This window comes from Loxodonta africana, chromosome 3 (genome assembly GCF_030014295.1).
Source record: "Loxodonta africana isolate mLoxAfr1 chromosome 3, mLoxAfr1.hap2, whole genome shotgun sequence".
Classification (NCBI taxonomy): domain Eukaryota; kingdom Metazoa; phylum Chordata; class Mammalia; order Proboscidea; family Elephantidae; genus Loxodonta; species Loxodonta africana.
In genome coordinates, this window is record NC_087344.1 from 134,507,533 (window position 1) to 134,528,358 (window position 20,826).

At 38.7% G+C, this 20,826-nt stretch overlaps 1 protein-coding gene and 1 non-coding gene across 4 annotated transcripts; one reads left to right on the forward strand and one right to left on the reverse strand.

Moving 5' to 3' along the window:
* Nucleotides 1–111: 111 nt before the first annotated feature.
* Nucleotides 112–15,540, reverse strand: LOC104847396 (guanylate-binding protein 1-like). Of its 3 annotated transcripts, XM_064282199.1 has the most exons (10): nucleotides 15,351–15,540; nucleotides 14,696–14,823; nucleotides 13,614–13,723; nucleotides 7,571–7,767; nucleotides 7,012–7,254; nucleotides 4,056–4,336; nucleotides 3,140–3,352; nucleotides 2,182–2,284; nucleotides 1,734–1,915; nucleotides 112–228 (listed from the first exon to the last, which is right to left on the reverse strand). In XM_064282199.1, the coding sequence occupies exons 1-10, from the start codon at nucleotides 15,538–15,540 to the stop codon at nucleotides 112–114; spliced, it is 1,764 nt and encodes a 587-aa protein (XP_064138269.1). The 3 variants fall into 3 exon arrangements, with proteins under 3 accessions (XP_064138269.1, XP_064138271.1, XP_064138270.1); XM_064282200.1 differs by lacking the exon at nucleotides 112–228 and having other exon boundaries at nucleotides 1,594–1,915; nucleotides 4,137–4,336; XM_064282201.1 differs by lacking the exons at nucleotides 1,734–1,915; nucleotides 2,182–2,284.
* Nucleotides 15,541–20,249: 4,709 nt separating this feature from the next.
* Nucleotides 20,250–20,356, forward strand: LOC111749400 (U6 spliceosomal RNA). The gene has a single exon (XR_002784552.1). It is a non-coding gene; the product is annotated as a U6 spliceosomal RNA (small nuclear RNA).
* The last annotated feature ends 470 nt before the right edge of the window (nucleotides 20,357–20,826 follow it).

A 20,826-nucleotide genomic window follows, 5' to 3' on the forward strand; every position in this document is an offset into this window, starting at 1 on the left:
GTAATTATGAAGTCTATTTAAATGGTTATTGTCCCAAGTTCTACAGTTGCTCGGGCTAGTTGTGCTCTCAGCGATAGTGAGCAAGAAAAGGAAGCTCTGATGTTTAACTCTTTACAGTAAGATACATGTATCATCTGGTGAGCCAGCAGTCCTGTGAAGATTCTGTAACTCATTTTGAAGCCTTCTGTTTTCAGCTTGTAACCTTTCTTTGAGCTTTTTGGCTTCTTCCTAAAGTGTAATAAATAAAAACTATGAAGTTTATTAGGTTAGCAGAAAAGACTAATTAAAAAAAAAAAGATTACTGTGGGCAAAATAATAGAGTTAATAAATTAACAGAAAAGACTAATTACTGTGGGAAAAAAAGTAACCCCAAATCAGCGGGGGAAACACACAAATAAATCTTTGACTTTTTCTTACTTATTTTAATCTATCAGTAGCAACAGACAATCCCTGAATTCCTCTCTTCCACTCATACCTGTTTTCCCCCTCACTCTTGGACTTCCTACCTCTGTAATCATCCATACATCTCTTGCTGTAGCCCAGAAACGTCCTCATCTCTCTGTCCCTGAAATCTCGGTCTCAGAATTCCATCCTGAGATTCCCTGACCCCTCATTCTAAACAATTTCCTTGGAAAACCTTAGTCACATCTTGACTTCAAGCCTCATTGCTACACAGATGAATGTCTCACATATTTCTAAAAGGGGAAGCTGATCCAACAGCAAGGTGTCCAGAATCAGGTGAAGTATCTGAGCTTCAGATGAGGGAATCTGTCCCATGTTTTCAGTTTTGTTGGCAGTAATAGAAGATAAGAGTGAGGAGATCAAGGTTCCCAGGTTGACCACACTGTCCTTCAGAACAGAGTTACAAACTTAAAAATGTCTTGGAGTACCACCTGGAAAACGAGTATATACAGGTAGACTGATCACCCAAAGGGAGGGGTTGGAAGCCCTTAGTCCCATAAGGGGACTCACGTAGGAATTTTATACCAGATTTGGAGAAGAAATTGTGGACCTCAATCAGTGGGGAACATAGTTTTGATAATTTGCTATGCTGTGGAATGTTGGCACTTAGTTATGTCTTTGGAGTCTCAGTTTTCTGAAAATGGGTACATAACAGTTCAGCTTCACAGTGAACATAGTAGATGAGGCAATGCATGCCAAGTGTTTGTGTAATGCTTGGTAAATCAGAACTACTGCCTATTGAGTCATAAAAATAAAAAAGGATGGGATGAAACAAAATTTGCCAGGTAAAGACCTTCAGAACCAGAGATGACCAAGATCAGGGTCACAGGCACAGTAATATTAAATTAATTAGGTGATCTGTGACCGAAGATTGTCCAAAGCAGTGAATAAGTTGACAGAAAAGACTAATAAGTGTAGACTGGAAATGTCCTTCATTTTTATTTAATAAATTATATTGCTTACTCTGTTCCAGGCACCATTGCAAACACAAATATTAACTCATGTGATTATCAAAACAATCCTATAAGATAGGTATTAGTACTGTCTCCATTTTGCAGAAGAGGAAACTGAGCAACAGAGGGGTTAGATAAGTTGCCTAAATCATACATTTAGTAAACAGTGGAAATGGGAGTCACACCCAGGTAGACTGGCTCCAGAGTCCTTATCCAGGGTCACAATATTATGCTGCCTTTTCTGCCTTGTCATTGCTGCCTGGGCTCATCATTAAATGGAGAAGACTACAATCCTAGCATGATACAATTGCAACATACCTGGATTTTACGCTCCTGGGCCCTCTGTTGCTCTGCCAGCCAGTTTGCTCTGTCCCTCTCCATCTGTCTCACTTGCTCCTGATGGAGTCTCTCCCTCTGCTCCATCATTAGCTGATTCTGCCTTCGAATCTCCTCCAACTTTTGTGCTTCAGCCTGTGCAGCCTCTGCTTTCATGCGTGCCTCTGAGGACAAGAGTTAAAAAACAAACCTGTCTAGAACTGAAGTGTCCCTCCCTTCTACCTTCCACTCTTGTTATAGAGGAAATTCTCTGGGGACTTTTTCCATTCAGGTAACCAAAATACAGCTGATTATACATGCCACACCCAGATACAGCCTCAGGAAGTGAAAGACATCTTCACCATCCCTCCCTTAGTTTGATGATCCCAGGTGGACCAGGCCAAGTTAAAACTTGGGGATATTTCTGGTCCATCTTCCATTTCTTTCTCACCTTCCAACTCCTTTTCCTTTGCTGTGAGAATCAGGTCTGTCTGTAGAATTGCATCACTCACAGACTCCTTGGACGTTAAATATTTCTGCAGAGTTTCCTCAGCCTAGGAACCCCCAAAACATGCAGTTAGAACAGGAAATGGTGGTCAGAAATGTAAACATCTTCATTTCTGTGTCCTCCCAGCGTCTTTTCATCCCCAGAAGTGCACAGCCCACGCTGGTGGAACTGTCGAACAAGCCTCTTCTGTCACAGGAGTGGACACTTTGTCCAGGCTGGCCAATCGGTTACAAGGCCACTAGATACAAAGCACTTGTTCACAGGCAGGGGAACACTGCAACCTGAGTTTTTTAAAGACTGACATGGATTCTGGGAAAAAGAAGCTCTCTTGCCTGAGACTGAGGGCATTAAGGACTAGCTAAGCTTGGAGCTGTTGGTGTTTTCGCTGCCATCTGGGATGAGCCTGGCTGAGAATAAAGCCAAAAGGGAGGGAAAAAAAAAAAATGTTAAGTAGGGTGGGAGTGGACTTGATGACATTGTTTAAACTCCTGAATGTAGCTGTGTTTAAAACTAAATTAAAACCTTTTGTTTTTAATCTTTGTTGGCCAATAAACTATTGTTTTTTTATTAAGTTAGTTTTAGTTGTCGGATTTCTGTCCGGTGCAACCAAAAAGCCCCTGCCATAATAGATGTTGCAATAAAAGTCTGGTGATTTTGCTGATATTTCAATTTAATTTCACAGCTATCATTAGAGAAAAATTCTGTGCCAGGAACACTAATAGGAGGCACAGAGTAGGTTTTTTATCCATGCTTATTGAATGAAAGTGTAACTACTAGGCAGAGACATAAATCTCATCTGTGTGCCTGTATATGCCTTTCCTCCTGTTCTCCCTGAATTTTTAAAGACCCCCTTCCCCACTACCCAGCAATTTTCCAGAATTAATTGGTAAATTAGGAATACCTGTATTCCCTTCCTGGGCTCCTGATAGTAATTTTTCTTCAGCCTTTCCATCTTCTGAATGTAGAGACGATACCCCCCGGGTTTAGAATAAATCCCTTGATTCACTTCTTCTTCTAGAGGACCAAAAATACCCTGAAGTAAAGCTGAGCAATGATCCGATGATGCTTGCAGATTCTGCTTACAAAAGTCTTCCTGTTTTGCTTCTAGCTGGGTCTTCAAAGAAACACAGCAGCAGTTCTAGCAATGATTCTCAAAAAGAATTTATATTTTTTCTAGAAAGTTAGAAATCTCCTTAAGTGCCTTTCTGCTGTTATTTCTCCCTTAGCTGTGAGGAGCAGATCACAGATCTCTAGTCTCATGCCCTTGTTTTAAATGCAACTATTGCTTTTTTCACATTCCTGGTTTCAGTATTATCCTGGACTTGGGATTTCAAATAAGGAGGTGATTATTGGAATACTTCTGGTACCACTAATGCCACTCTGGTTTTTAATGACATCAGTTTCTTAGCTTCTGCCTGAATGATATCAGCCTAGTCTACAAGGCCCAAATACATAAATTTTTAGAAGATGCAACTGGGAGTTTTGCATGCTTAATTAATAAAAATGAAAAGTTAATACTTTTAAAAATACAATTTTTAAAAGAATAATATTATTCAAAAAAATAGGACCATGGGAATAACATGGAAAATGTGGATTATATGCATAAGAAAGTTTCACAGTTTATAGGGTCCACAGTAGGGAGTTTTTTTTTTCCAAAATAACAATGATATCTTGGCCACATAAATGATTATCATTATTTTCTAGTCTAGTAAGAAGTGCTTTTCTTAATTAAGCTTCCATTTATTCCTTTCATAGCAATACTTTGCCTTCTACTGACTCTAATCTCCATGAACTAGAACGACAACAACAAAAATTACCTCCAAATCCTTCTGGAACTTTTGGCCCACATCCTTGAAAGAGCTCTTCATGAAGACCTCGATGGCCTCTCTCTCAGTGGCCCTGTGCAGGCCCAGCAGCTCCTGGAGGGTTTCCGTGGGCAGCTGCACCTTCTGGCCCATCTGCTGGTCATAGTGGTCAATGGCCTTTTGTACTGCAGCCGAGTTCTCGATCCAGGCCAAGGCCAGGACTGCGCTCTCCATGCAGGGCAGATCCCCGCTGCTGATGGCATTGACATAGGCCAGCACCAAGCTCTCCAGATCTACAAAAGGGAACAAAATTGGTGACTGTCAGTTGGTAGGAGGGAGGAGAACAACCCGTATTCTGTTTAGTCCTGAGAATGTAAATTTAGATATCTCTCTGAAATAACTGCTACAGTATTCTGTATGCCTTTTAACTATTACAAGTAATAATTTTAAGAATTTTTCTGAGAAAGTATACTGATGGAAAATTTGTGAGCCTCTAAATCTAGAGGCTTTTAAAGCTTTTTTTTTTTTACCTCTTCTCCCTCTATCCAAAGAAATTATTGAGATAAATGATCAGGATAAGTTTTTTTTTTAACCAAGATATTAGAGTTTTGTCTTTTGTTAACCTTTCTCTCTCTCCCCCCAATCTCCCCTTTTTCCTCCACTCCCCTTCTCCCTTGTTTCTAATTTGTGAAAAGGAACATGCAGAACACTTAGCTTTCCTTTTGTGGTGCAGGCCACTAGTCATGTGTCTGGCCTAGGTAAATGGGTGTTCTTGGATATCCTTTCATCAGAGGTACATGTAGGGTGATCAACTCATTCCAACTGGCCTCAAATTTTTCTGGTTTTAGGACTGAAGTTCCCACATCCTAGAAAAAGCCAGTCTTGGGCAAATGAGAATGGTTGGTAACCCTATAGATAGCAGTTCTTTGCAACTCAGTTCTGGACCTTTCTATCTCGTAACACATTCTCACCCTTTATTATGGTTTTACGTCCCATTTATGTGGATGATTCCCAAATTTTATTTTCAGTTCTGACCTCATTTTTAAGCATTAGATGTGCTATGGCAATGGGTTTTATGGGTTATTTTAAATGCCTTCATAATATCCCTTCTTATGTGTATCAGAAAAAAACTCAGTATTAAGAAATCCAAAACCAAACCAACTCATTTACCCTGAAAAACTATTCCTCCTCCAGATTTTCCTATCTTGGTAAATAACATAACCAGAGAAGCAGTTGCTTAAGCCCCAAACCCTGGAATCAGGCTTGATGCTTCCTTCTCTTTAACCTACGTTCTGTCCATCATCAATCCTTATGGATTTCACATCCAAAATATGTGTGGAACCTGTATTTTGTCATCTTCACTGCTATAACCCTATCCAACACATACCCATCTATTGTTGGGCCATTGTAAACAGAGTCCATCTTTTAATTCATTCTCTTACACCTCTACAAAACACTATCTACAAAATACTCAGAAGGATACTTTTAAATATAAATGATAATTTACCTCTCTGCCTAATCTCTTTCAATATCCTCCCATTAAGTTTCGAATAAACTCTAATCTCCTCCAAGTGATCCACCAGGCCTTTCAAGAACTGTTCCCTGCATGCTTCTGAAATCATGCTTGACTCTTATTCACACTACTTTTGTTCCAATAACATTGTCTTTCTTTTATTTTCTTGAAATTGCAAAGCTCGTTCCTGCCTCAGCACCTTCTCATATACCGTCCCCTCTGTCTGCAAAGCTATTGCTCCCTGTTCTGGTTAACTCCTACCGATTTTTAAATTCTCATGTTAAACATCACTTTTACAGACAAGTATTCTCTATCCCTCAGCCTAAATTACATCCCACCTGCCTAGACCCCCTTACTCCCTCATACCAAAAGCAAACCAAACCCTTTGCCGTCGAGTCGATTCCAATTCTTAGCAACCCTATAAGACAGAGTAGAACTGCCTCATATGATTCTCTTGGCTATAATCTCCAAGGCAGGAGATGGCCATATCTTTCTCAGCAGCTAGTGAGTTCAAACTCCAGACTTTTCAGTTAGTAGCCAAGTGTTAACCACCTCACCACCAGGGCTCTCATTACTCTCTCATAACAACCTATTATTTTGATTTATTGTGCTTATTACCATTTATCATTATGCATTTTTAAACTTTTTTAAGTACCTTTTTATTCCTATTATTCTGGAATGAAGATAGAAATCACATTTCTTTTATTTACCATTATACCCAGTGGTTCCTACTGCGGTTGTTACATTGCAGGTATTTACTAAATATATTTCATTTGATGGACAAGAGAATTGTGCTAAGGTTAGTCAGAAAGCCTGACACTGACATATATAAAGGATTTGCCTTTCCCTGACTTTGTCACCCTGTATAGATTTCCTGGAAGATATTTCATAAATGAGCTGAGAAGTTGGTGTAGAAAGTTACCGTAACACAATTGAAGTCTAGTTCTTTTCCCTTTTTTACCTTACTGTTATGAATACTAAATTACCCTAGAAATAGTTTCATCTAGTATTCACAAGAGTAAGGCAAAAAAGGAAAAGAACTAGGCTTCAGTTCTGTTATAGTAACTTTCTACACCAACTTCTCATTTTCCCATGGCCCCAGAAATAGTTTTACTGGAGCCCCCGTGGTGTGATGGTTAAGAGCTCAACTGCTGACCAAAAGGTTCGCAATTCAAATCTACCAGCTGCTCCTTGGAAACCCTATAGAGTAGTTCTACTCTGTCCTATGATGGTTGCTGTGAGTTGAAGGCAAATTGACCTCACCTAACAGCAACAACAACAACAGAAATAGTTTTAGCTCCAAGGTAAATTTCATAAATGTGATCCTTATAGTGTGTTTTCCTTGGCATCAGTAGTCTATACACTTGTTGGAAGTGATTCTTATGGCCCCTCTTTTATCCTGTAAAAGGGGCAGAGGAAAGTTCAGGTAACGAGTGAGGAGAGAGAGAGACTCACGAGGTCCATTAACTATGATGTTGCCTGAAAAAGTCTTGGGCTTGGAATGGCTGAAGATGTAGGAGCAGAACTCTGTAGCTTGTTTTACAAACTCAGGGTTCAGCTCTCCCTCCTGGAGCTGCTCAAGGTGAACAAGGTACTTCCTCTGAGCAGGCCGGTCAAAGATGAAGCATTTCTTCTTGGGGAAGAACTTTTGGATGCATAATCGAGACTCATTAAAGCTTTCAGTTTTTTGATCAGTACCTGGGGGAATAAAAATTAGAAGTAGCACAACTTCAAGCTAATTACCACAAATAATTGATTCCTCACTGTCATGATTTTCACAAACCCTATGTAAAGAAAAGAAAATTTAAAAAAAAGGAATGGGGTTAGAGAAAGAAAAGTCTTTCCTCAAGAAGAGAAATTGGATCTAATTAACTCAGCCAAGTAATGTTTTCACTTCATCTAGCACAACTGCCAGGGAAGCATGATTAAGAAAATCTAACTTTCAGCACCTACACAGAAATGGTCATTTCTGATATTGTTATCTGTTTGTTACCCAACCATCAGTTCCAGGAACCTTTTTTCAGCTTCAGTGAAAGCTCCAAGTACTCGTCAGCAGTGATGGGTTGTCCATTTGCTTCCAGCTCCAGGGAGAAATCTCTCAGAGTCCACACGAAGGCTGGAAAGAAGCTCACAAAGTCAGCTGAGTCATCCACCTCAGTATTTCCAGGTAAGGATTTTGCTCTGATTCGATCTGTCAGCTCAGTCACATAGCTGAGATGTTAACTTAGGAAAAGTGCAGAAAATCAGTGGCATTTTAAGGCTATGTTTGCTTCCAATGCTTATCTGAAACAATTTGTTTCCTCTTCATTATCTTATTCATTTATTCATTCCACAAATATTTTTTGAGCACCTTTATGAACCAGGCACTGTTCCAGGAACTAAGAACATTGCAATGCATGAGTCAATGCTACCATTGTAGAGTTTACACTCTAATGAGGAAGGCAGACAACAAACAAGTAACCAAAAATGTAATAAAAAATCAGATACTGATACCAATCGTCTTGAAGAAAAATGAACCAGGCTGAAGGGTTAGAGAATAACTATGTGTGCATCTGCATTTGGTGTTGGTTTATGTAGTTGCCCAGATAGTCCCCTCTGAGCTGATGTTTTCACAAAGATCTGAATGAATGTAGTCAGCAATTCACACAGAAATTCATTGAAGGAGTATTCCAGGCAGAGGTAAAAACACTTGCAAACCATTAGATAGGAAATAACTGAGCGTGTTCAATGCATAGCAAGAAGACCAGTGAGTTTAGGACAAATTCCAAGAAGAGACAGGGGACAGACCATTTAAGACCTGGAAGTAAGGGATTTAAATTTTAATGGAAATTTAATGGGAAGCCCTTAGTGGGGGGGTTGAGTTGAGAGACCATACGGTCTGATATATTGTTTTAAAAAAGATTATGGCTGGTGTAGCATTTATAAGAAGCAACAGTATACACAGGGAAAGCAGTTAGGCAGTTTAGTAAGCAACGCACATGGGAGATGATGGAGGGCTTAGACTGGGGTTATTATAGAGGAAGTTGGGAGTACTGGTCTGGGGAAATTTTTTTGGAAGTGCTGCTTACAGGACTTGCCAATTGATAGTTTCAAGGGTATAAGGAAAGGCATCATTCAGGATGATTCCAAAATATTGATCATCATTCACGTGATGATGTGAGAATTTACTGTAAAGAGGAAGACTGGTAAAGAATTGACTTGTACAGGAAAATTAAGAATTCTGTTCTGTATATATTAAATTTGAGACATAATGGCTCTAAATGGAGTTGATGAGAAGATTGCTGTGTATACAAGTTTAAAGCTTGTTATACTTGATAGCAGAGGTTATTATTGGAGATATAAATTTGCTGATGATTGACATATTATTGATAATGAACATCTTGAGACTGGATGATATCACCTAGGGATGCAGAGCCCAAGAACTAAAGAGCTATAATATTTAGAGACCAAGAAGAGGAAGATTATGAAAAGGTATAGACAATGAAGAAGCTAGAAAATTAGAGAAATATGGTATTCTACTCCAACAATTTCATTTTTGATGATTTCCAATTTTCCTAGATTCATACTTCGTACATTCCAGGTTCCGATTATTAATGGATGTTTGCAGCTATTTCTTCTCATTTTGAGTTGTGCCACATCCGCAAATGAAGTTCCCAAAATCTTTACTCCATCCACGTCATTAAGGTTGACTCTACTTCCAGGAGACAGCTCTTCCCCCGTCATCTTTTGAGTGCCTTCGAACCTGAGGGGCTCATCTTCCAGCACTATGTCAAACAATGTTCCGCTGCTATTCGTAAGGTTTTCACTAGCTAATGCTTTTCAGAAGTAGACTGCCAGGTCCTTCTTCCTAGCCTGTCTTAGTCTGGAAGCTCAGCTGAAACCTGTCCTCCATGGGTGACCCTGCTGGTATCTGAATACCGGTGGCATAGCTTCCAGCATCACAGGAACACACAAGCCCCCACAGCACGACAAACTGACAGACACATGGGGGAAATCATCAAAATGAAAAGGAATGCATAAACATAGATATCCTAGGCATTAGTGAGCAGAAATGGACTGGTATTGGCCATTTTGAATCAAACAATCATATAGACTACTATGCTGGGAATGACAACTCGAAGAGGAATGGTGTTGCATTCATTGTCAAAAAAGAACATTTCAAGATCTATCCTGAGGTACAACGCTGTCAGTGATAGGATAATATCCATACACCTACAAGGAAGACCTATTAATACGACTATTACTCAAATTTACGCACCAACCAACTAGGGCCAAAGATGAAGAAAGAGAAGATTTTTATCAGCTGCTGCAGTCTGAAATTGATTGAGCATGCAATTAGACGCATTGATACTTACTGGCTATTGGAATGCAAAAGTTGGAAATGAAGAAGAAGGATCAGTAGTTGGAAAATATGGCCTTGGTGATAGAAACAATGCTGGAGACTGAGTGATAGAATTTTGCAAGACCAACGACTTCTTCATTGCAAATACCTTCTTTCACCAACATAAATGGCAACTATACACATGGACCTCACCAAATAGAATGCACAGGAATCAAACTGACTACATCTGTGGAAAGAGACGATAGAAAAGCTCGATATCACCAGTCAGAACAAGGCCAGGGGCCGACTGTGGAACACACCATCAATTGCTCATATGCAAATTCAAGCTGAAACTGAAAAATATCACAGCAAGTCCACGAGAGCCAAAATATGACCTTGAATATATCCAACCTGAATTTAGAGACCATCTCAAGAATAGATTTGACACATTGAACACTAAGGACTAAAGACAAGGTGAGTTGTGGAATGACATCAAGGATATCATCCATGAAGAAAGCAAGAGGTCATTGAAAAGTCAGGAAAGAAAGAAAAGACCAAGATGGATGTCAGAGGAGACTCTGAAACTTGCTTTTGAACATAGAGCAGCTAAAAGAAAAGGAAAAAATGATGAAGTAAAAGAACTGAACAAAAGATTTCAAAGGGCAGCTCGAGAAGACAAAGTAAAGTATTATAATGACATGTGCAAAGAGCTGCAGATAGATAACCAAAAGGGAAGAACATGCTCAAAGTTTCTCAAGCTGAAAGAACTGAAGAAAAAATTCAAGCCTCAAGTTGCAATAATGAAGGATTCTACAGGGAAAATATTAAACGACCCAGGAAGCATCAAAAGAAGATGGAAGGAATACACAGAGTCATTATACCAAAAAGAATTAGTCGATATTCAACCATTTCAAGAGGTGGCATATGATCAGGAACCGATGGTACTGAAGGAATAAGCACAAGCTGCTCTGAAGGCATTGGCAGAAAACAAGGCTCCAGGAATTGATGGAATATCAATTGAGATGTTACAACAAACAGATGCAGCACTGGAGGTGCTCACTTGTCTATGCCAATGGGAGTTTGGCATATGGGAGACAGCTTCCTGGCCAACTGACTGTAAGAGATCCATATTTATGCCTATTCCCAAGAAAGGTGATCCAATCGAATGTGGAAATTATGGAACAATATCATGAATATCACACGCAAGCAAAATCTTACTGAAGATCATTCAAAAACGGCTACAGCAATATATCGACAGGGAACTGCCAGAAATTCAGGCTGGTTTCAGAAGAGGACGTGGAACCAGAGATATCATTGCCCATGTCAGATGGATCCTGGTTGAAAGCAGAGACTACCAGAAGGATGCTTACCTGTGTTTTATTGACTGTGCAAAGGCATTCGACTGTGTGGATCATAACAAACTATGGATAACACTGCGAAGAATGGGAATTCCAGAACACTTAATTGTGCTCGTGAGGAACCTGTACATAGATCAAGAGGCAGTTGTTCAGAAGGAACAAGGGGATACTGATTGGTCGAAAGTCAGGAAAGGTGTGCATCAGGGTTGTATTATTTCACCATACCTATTCTATCTGTATGCTGAACAAACAATACGAGAAGCTGGACTATATGAAGAAGAACAGGGCATCAGGATTGAAGGAAGACTCATTAACAACCTGCGTTATGCTGATGACACAACCTTGCTTGCTGAAAGTGAAGAGGGTTTGAAGCACTTGCTAATGAAGATCAAAGACCACAGCCTTCAGTATGGATTGCACCTCAGCATAAAGAAAACAAAAATCCTCACAACTGGACCAATGAGCAACATCATGATAAACAGAGAAAAGATTGAAGTTGTCAAGGATTTCATTTCACCTGGATCCACAATCAACAGCCATGGAATCAGCAGTCAAGAAATCAAAAGACACATTGCATTGGGCAAATCTGCTGCAAAGGACCTCTTCAAAGTGTTGAAGAGCAAAGATGTCACCCTGAAGACTAAGGTGCACCTGACCCAAGCCATGGTATTTTCAATCACATCATATGCATGTGAAAGGTGGACAACGAATAAGGAAGACCGAAGAATTGACACCTTTGAATTGTGGGGTTGGCGAAGAATATTGAATATACCATGGACTGCCAAAAGAATGAACAAATCTGTCTTGGAAGAAGTGTGGCCAGAATGCTCCTTAGAGGCAAGGATGGCGATACTGCGTCTTATATACTTTGGTCATGTTGTCAGGAGGGATGAGTCCCTGGAGAAGGACATCATGCTTGGCAGAGCACAGGGTCAGTGGAAAAGAGGAAGACCCTCAACGAGGTGGATTGACACAGTGGCTGCAACAATGAGCTCAAGCATAACAACGATTGTAAGGATGGCACAGGACAGGGCAGTGTTTTGTTCTGTTGTCCATGGGGCACTATGAGTTGGAACCAACTCAACGGCACCTAACAACAACAACAACTGCAACAATGGGCTCAAACATAGCAATGATTGTGAGGATGGTACGGCACTGGGCAATGTTTTGTTCTGTTGTACACGAGGTTGCTGGACGGTACCTAACAACAACAACAATATGGTATTCTAGACACCAAAATAACCAAGTGTTTTGGAATGGAGGAAGAGACCCTTTCTTCAAATGCTGTTGAAAAGGCAAATAAGATGAGGACTGAGACCTGGCCATTAGATATGGAAACGTAAAGGTAACTTTGACAAAAAAAAAAAAACTAATTCTATGTAATGCTTGAAGCTGAGTTTGTGGAAATGGGTGAGTTGTTGGTAATGACCAAGAGGAGGTAATGCAGGAAGGTAAAACAAAAGGTCACAAGGGAGTAATGGAACTGAGAGATCAAAGTGTTGGCTGAGTGTCTATTGGTTGCTGAAGTCTCGAGAAGACAGTAAACTAGGAGCTAAAAATCTTTAACAAGTGAAGGGTATGTTTTCTGAAATGACTGCAACAAAGAAGGATGGTATAGTTTGAGGGCATGTGCTTCAAGGTAGCTTCTCTTTTTTGTTGGGAGTAGAAAGAGGAAGTATGTGGAAGCTGTAATAAGGAAGAAGTATGACACCTAAATCATCTCAGGACCTGTGAAATGCAAGGTACAGCAAAAAAAACAAATCGCCATTTGAAGCCACTTGATGGGCCTGGGAAGGAAACAATGTTGACAGGGGACAACCAGGTGACAGTTAAAAGGGAACATTTAGAGAAAATGATAAGGATATAGGGATTTTGTCAAAGTGAGAACATAAGTTCTAGCGGACTGAGGTTTTGGAGTTAGAGAGATTAAGTCATGCAGGGGATGTACGGACCCTTGCATAAACCAAAAAAAAAAAAAAACCCACTGCCATCCAGTCAATTCCAACTCATAGTTGGACCCTATAGGACAGAGTGGAACTGCCCCCATAGAGTTTTGTTTTTTTTTATATATAGAGTTTCCAAGGAGCACCTGGCGGATTCGAACTGCCGACCTCTTGGTTAGCAGCTGTAGCACTTAACCACTACGCCACCCAGGTTTTCCAGACCCTTGTGTAGCTGAGGATAATGTGTGATCAGGAAGGTTTGGACTTCTCAGGGTGACTGAGGTATCCTGTAATGTTGAGAATGATGGGATTTATTATGGAAAATTATGGAACAGACTTATAAATTCTTCTGTAGTTGCCCACTTCTTTACCTGGTGAAAAAATGAAGCCGCTCTTTTCTAGATTTGGTGCTATTCGAGACCACAAAAAGGATACTGCAGTTGGTCCATAGCCTGCTGGTTGATCATTCCGATGCTATTGTATACAAAGGTGCTGCTCAGTAGTATCGCCAAAGCGAAGATCCAGGAGTCATTCTGGTTGTCTCCCTGGAAGTCAGTGCAGAGACCACATAGAAGAGTGACTAAGAGTGTGTCCTTTTGATTCAAATAGACCAAGTTTGAACTCCAGCTCTGCCTCACATTACATGTGGAAACTTAGGTAAATCACTTCCATATGTATTATTTATTTTCCATCTGTAAAGTGAGTTTTTAACATTTAATTTATGATCTTGTGAAATTTAAATAAGGTATTGTATATGAAGGCATACCAGAGTGTTAACATAACTACTTAAAAGTGGTGGCTATTGTGACCAGCTATTAATATTCAAACATATCTCCTGAACTTAGATGTCGCCCTTTTCCATTCCAATGACACATCAGTGTAAGGAACGTTTTAGACAATCATTAAAATATGCAATCTTAACAATATATTTTTAGCCCAAGACATGTAACAGTCATAATGTGTTTTCCTTTATGAACAAAGATGTTGTCATCAGATCTTACACTTTGACTTGTTCTCTTACTAGTAGTTCTGCCGTGGATAAAACTGTTCTTACTACCTCTCTGGATCCCCATTGTGAAAAGTCAGACATGTTTGTAAAATGTCTAATCAGGTTTAGTGGTGCTTTCAGCAGGCTCAACAAAACAGTTTGCTATGATATATGTGGAAGGCACGTGGCTAAAAATGTCATTAGTCGTTATTTTATGGACCGCATAGCCTAATTAATTGACCTTATTATCCTCTCCTCATGTTTGTGCTGGGGGTTCAGGGTACATGGTATGCACTGACTCCCAAATCAGTACATTATGCTCAGAGGTTATATTTACTTTTCTCACACAGAATTGGCTTTAGTTGAATAATAAATTGGATCCTAGGTCAAACTTTCACCACTACTAAGTAAACAAAAAGAACAATATATTGATATGATCAACTGAAAGCATAAATCAACATTTGGGGAGTGATAGTGCAAAGAAGGCTACATACTTGCCATACGTGGAATTTAAAAGATTTGTGTTTACCTTCTCTACATCTCCCAGGCCCTCAGTGTCAAGCAGAACTAGGGTGTGGTTTGGCATACTGGGATGAGGCACACACCACATCCAAATTCCCTTGGTGTGAGACTGCACTGTGGAGCCCAGGGGGAAGCCTGCAAAGGGGAAATGAGGTATTTTGGAATGGAGTTTTAATAGAAGGTGGTTCTGGATATTGACATAAAAGTTAACATGGTGAAGGTTAGAAGACATAACTGAAACCACAACCAGTAGTGATCTTAATTACAATCAGTGAGTAATGAAATTAGGATATTCAATATAGACTGAAACATTTTACTTTACCTTAAAGATCAGTGCAAGCTTGCTGTTACTACACGAACATATTAGCAAATGTCTTAGAGTTTGTTTTCATGTTCATTAATTTTTTATTACTGCTTTATTCTATTCAGGAAAGGTACACTTACATTGTTAAAAGGGGTAAACCAAAGCAAATCATGAGGCAAGAATGAACTGACTCTTATCCTCTCAAACAGAGTGAAGATAAAAATTTCAACTGTGGACCTAAAGTTACCTTTCAATATTCATCCCACCTCTAAACTTTCTCCCTTACATCACCATATTCAGTGTTGGGTAGTGTAAGTGATCAGAAAGTACTAGGAAGAGCTTTGGTGGTGCCACTTACCTTTTTTCTTCCCAGCCAGCTTGTTCATCAGGTAGGATTTACCTGTGCGGTAGAGGCCCACAATAGCCACCACCACAACGGGCTGTGTAACTGCAGACAGGATCTTCAGAGCTTCCTGATTAGCTGTCAGTTTCCCATTAGTGTTCTCAATGAGGCACACTGGGCCTGGCATGTGGATCTCTGAGGCCATGTCCACAGTGTTACCTTCGTCTTCAAGGGAAGAGTTGGGACGGAATACAGTTTCTAGACAGTTAGCTGAGCTATAACATTACAGTATGGACTAATTTTTTGTTTTCTATCCTTGCAGTTTGTTCCCTGTTCCAGTTTTAAAATTTCTTGTGGCAACATCCTGGGTAAGGTTTCATATGCTATTGAAGTAAAGTGTGTATCATTTCAAATTAGATTGTTACAAATTTAGGATGTTAAACGTAATCTCCATGGTAACCACAAAGAAGTTATCTCAAAAATATGCACCGACAGAAATGAAAAGGGAATCAAAATAGTTCCTTGCAAAAAAATCAACTAAATACAGAAAGGAGTAATGAAAGAAATCAAGAACAAAGAAGGTATATGACTCACAGAAAACAAATAGCAAAATTGCAAAAATTCTTTCTTATTATTACTTTAAATGTAAATTGATTAAGCTGTCCAATCAAAAGGCATTAGTTAGCAAAATGGATTAAGAAAACAAATAATCCAATTATATACTGTCTAAAAGAGACTCATTTTAGATATAATATAAAGACACAAATAAGCATAAAGTGAAAGAACAGAAAAAAAAAATCAGTTCAAATAGTAACCAAATGAGAGGTGGGTGGCTATGAGACAGGATAGACTTTAAGTCAAAAACTGTTCCAAGAGACAAAGAAAGGTATTGTATATTGATAGGAGGGTCAATTCTTCAAGAAGATATAACAATTGTAAATGTATCTTCACCTACCAACAGAGCCCCAAAATACATAAAGCAAGCAATGGTAGAATTGAAGGGAGAAATAGTTCTACCACAATAGTTGGAAACTTCAATACATCACTTTTAGTAATGAACAGAACTTCTAGGATAAAGGTCAGTATGGATGTAGAGGATTTGAAAAATACTAAAGACCAACCAGACCTTACAGACATATATAGAACACTCCATTCAACAACATAGTACATGTTTTTCTCCAGTTTATATGGATCCTTCTCTAGAATAGACCATATGTTAGGCAACAAATCAAGGCATCATAAATTTAAAAAGATTGAAGTCATACAAAGTATTTCTTATGATCATAACGGAATGAACCCAGAACTTAATTGCAGAAGAGAAATAGGAAAATTCACAAATGTGTGAAAATTAAGCATACTCTTAAACAACAACCAAGCAACAGGTCAAAAAATAAATCACAAGGGAAATTAGAAAATACTGAGAAAAAAATATATATGGGATGCAACAAGGAAGTTTATAGCTACAAAAACCTACATTAAAAAAAGATTACAAATCAATAACCAGGCTTTACACATTGCGAAATTAGAAAAAGAATACAAAACTAAGTCCAAAGCTAGCAGAAGGAAGAAAACTTAAAAAATTAAAGCATAGATAAAGAGATAATAGAAAAATAATAGAAAGACTCAATGAAACCAAAATTTGGTTCTTTGAAAAGATCAATAAAATTGACAAGCCTTCAGCTAGACTAAAAAAGAAAAGAAGCGAGAAGATTCAGATAACTAAAATCAGAAATGAAAGTGGGGACATTACCGCCAATCCAAGAAATAAAAAGGATTGTAAGAGAATTCTAGGACAATTGTAGATCAACAAATGAGATAATCTTCATGAAATGGACAAATTCCTAGAAACACATAAATTACTCAAAATGACTCAAGAAGAAATAGAAAGTCTCAACAGACCTACAATAAGTAAAGAGATTAAATCAGTAATCAAAAATCTCCCAACAAAGAAAAGTCTAGGACCAGGTGACATCCAACATCATATAAAAAGGAGTGTACGCCATGACTAAATTGGGTTTATCCTAGAAATGAAGGGTGTTTTAACATACCAAAACCATTCTAATACACCACATTACTAGTACAAAGAAAAGCAGCTGATCATGGCAATTGATACAGAAAATGCATTTGACAAAATTTGACACCCTTTTATGATAACAGCACTCAAAAAAACTAGGAATAGAAGAAAATTTCTCAACATGTTAAAAGCATTTATGAAAAATCCACAGCTAACATCTGAACGTTTTCTATATAAGATCAGAAACAAAACAAAAATGCCCACTTTTACTATTGTCATTCAACATTGGTCTGGAAATTCTAGCCAGAGCAATTAAGCAAGGAAACAATATAAAATCCAAACTGGAATAGAAGAAACGAACATCTCTGATGAAGAATAGCATACATAGAAAATTCCAAATAATTCACAAGAAAGTTGTTAGAGCTTTAAACAAATTTAGCAAATTTATACGTTATAATAAAAAAACTCATTGCCATCAAGTCAACTCCTACTCATAACGACCTTATAGGACAAAGTAGAACTGCCCTGTAGAGTTTCCAAGAAATGGCTGATGGATTTGAACTGCCAACATTTTGGTTAGCAGCCGAACCCTTAACCACTGAAGCAGCAGGAATCCAAGTGCATATGGTTACAATACAAGGTTATAATATCAGCACACAAAAATCAGTTGTTACTATACACTAAAAAAAGCTATTCAAAAAGGAAATTAAGAAAATGATCCCATTTACATAGCATCTAAGATAATAAAATACCTAGTAATAAATTCAACCAAAGAATTAAAAGTCTTCTACACTGAAAAGTACAAAACATTGCTGAAAAAAACTAAAGAAGACCTCAATTAATGGAAAGTAGCTCTGGGTGCACAATGGTTAAGCACTGGCTGCTAACTAAAAGTTTGGCGGTTTGAATCCACCAGTGGCTCTGAGGGAGAAAAGACCCTCTCCTGTAAAGATAATTTGAAATTTTTGATTATTTCAGAAAGGAGTGAAAAAATTTCCATTAGTAAAGCATTATCTTTGTGTTTTTATCTTGTGTCTCAACCCATTTAACTTGAAGTGATCATGATATAACATTTGTTAGCTCTTTGAAATACAAACAAATACAGACTATAAACACCCCAGTGTTTATCCTACTAAAAAGAGCAAGTTGTTTCCAATATAGAGTTGATTACTACTATGAGTAAAAATTCAGCAACTACCTGGTGTGCTTTCGCAGAGGGCTTAACATGCAAAAGAATGCCAGTGCTGCCCCCCACTCCCAATTGGGCTTCTTATCTCTTCACTGGAAGATAGCAAAAGGCAATTGTTTTTTTTTTTAATTATCAAAACCCATTTCCTATTTCAACAATGGCCCACAGGGACTGCTGGAAAGCTAATGGTCTATTTGAATTTATACCCTGAGGCAAACCACCATTAAATGGGAATCAATCAATGACTAACTCAGAAAAACCAACTGCACAAATATTTTATAAGCTCCCAATTACAATAACTCTTTAAGCTGTATAATGTTGCCTCCTTTTTGCAGATCTCAAGTGGCTTAACTTCTATTTACCTAACCAAAACCAAACCAAAGCCAGCGCTGTCGAGTTGATTCCAACTGACAGCAACCCTATAGGACAGAGTAGAACTGCCCCATAGAGTTTCCAAGGAGTGCCTGACGGATTCAAACTGCTGATCCTTTGGTTAGCAGCCATAGCACTTAACCACTACGCCACCAGTGTTTCCTCTATTTAACTAGAGCCATAAAATTTGGTAATGAAGGAAGAGATGGAACCTGAGCTTTATTAAGTAGGTTCTGACAGAAGCAAAGGTAACTTATGAAGGTGTCTAGAAAGAAATAACAGTCTCAAAACATTTGCAAATCTCAGTGTAGGCCATATCTCTGCTGATGACTAATGCAACACAGAGCATGGCAGTGCACACCTAACAGACATGCTATCTGCCTGGTCTTCCACATCAAGCTCAGCACATTTTTGGGGTGATCATTTCAGAGAAAACCAACTGACCTTTACAAATTTCTCCCCACCCTACCCAGTCTTACCCAGAGCAGAGATTCTTTAGAGCTGGAAACAAAGCTGTCCTGATAAGAAAGTCCTAAAAGCGCTTGCCTTCTTTCCCTTTCTTTTGAGTTTAGCTGCAGTGGTTTTCTGTCAATTTTCTCTTTCACTAGAATTTTGGACTTTTAGCTTAACCTTTCAACATCCTGGGGCTTTCCATATTTTCTTCTGAGCTCAGATGACTACCAATAGACACAAAAGAGCCATCTCTGCCAAGAAATCTATTAACTTGAAACAGAAAGTACGTGGTGCAAGGCAGTGACTCAACAACTATAAAAGGAATGTGTAGGATCCCAGGCTGTGAATGGGTGCATAGTTTTAACACTATTTCTCAACTGTTGTAGTTGCTGCTGTTAGTTGCCTTCAAGTCTGTTCTCAAACTGATCCATAGGGTTTTCAAGGCTGTGATCTTTCAGAAGCAGTTCACCAAGCCTGTCTTCCAAGCTGCCTCTGGGTGGGTCCCAACCACCAATCCTCTGCCTAGGAGTCAATTGCTTAATTATTTGCATTACCCAGGGACTCGATTTCTCAAGGAGAACCTTCAAATTTTATTACTGGAAGAGATCTTAGAGGCTGGTTGCAATTAAAAATAAAGGTCTATTGGATTGTTTTAAAGGTAATGACTTTTTTTTCACGTTTGGGGTCCAGTTGGAGAAAATTGGATGAGAAAGCCTCATATAATATTCTTCTAGATCCAATTTCCTAGAAGATTAGAACAATTCACAATGGGCCTACATAACCGTGTAAGTGTCCCAAGGGAATGGCCGTGTCTTATACACTTCTGAATTTCCAGCCCTAACCCAGGTCTTGGCACTAAAAAAAATAAAATAAAATAACAAGGATTGTGCTCGCTTCGGCAGCACATATACTGAAATTGGAATGATACAGAGAAGATTAGCATGGCCCCTGTGCAAGGATGACACGCAAATTCATGAAGCGTTCCATATTTTTTTATAGAATGCTTCAAGACATCAGGGATGATCTCAAAAATGAAATAAGGCAATCTACAGAAAAAGCCAAGGAACACGCTGATAAAGCAGTTGAAGAAATCAAAAAGATTATTGAAGAACATAGTGGAAAAATTAATAAGCAGCAAGAATCCATAGAGAGACAGCATTCAGAAATACAAAAGATTAACAGTAAAATTACAGAATTAGACAACTCAATAGGAAGTCAGAGGAGCGGAATAGAGCAATTGGAATGCAGAGTGGGAAAGGTGGAAGATAAGGCAATTGACACCAATATAGTTGAAGAAAAATCAGATAAAAGAATTAAAAAAAAAATGAAGAAACCCTAAGAATCACGTGGGACTCTATCAAGAAGAATAACTTGCGTGTGATTGGAGCTCCAGAACAAGGAGGGATAACAGAAAATACAGAGAGAATAGTTGAAGATCTGTTGGCAGAAAACATCCCTGACAT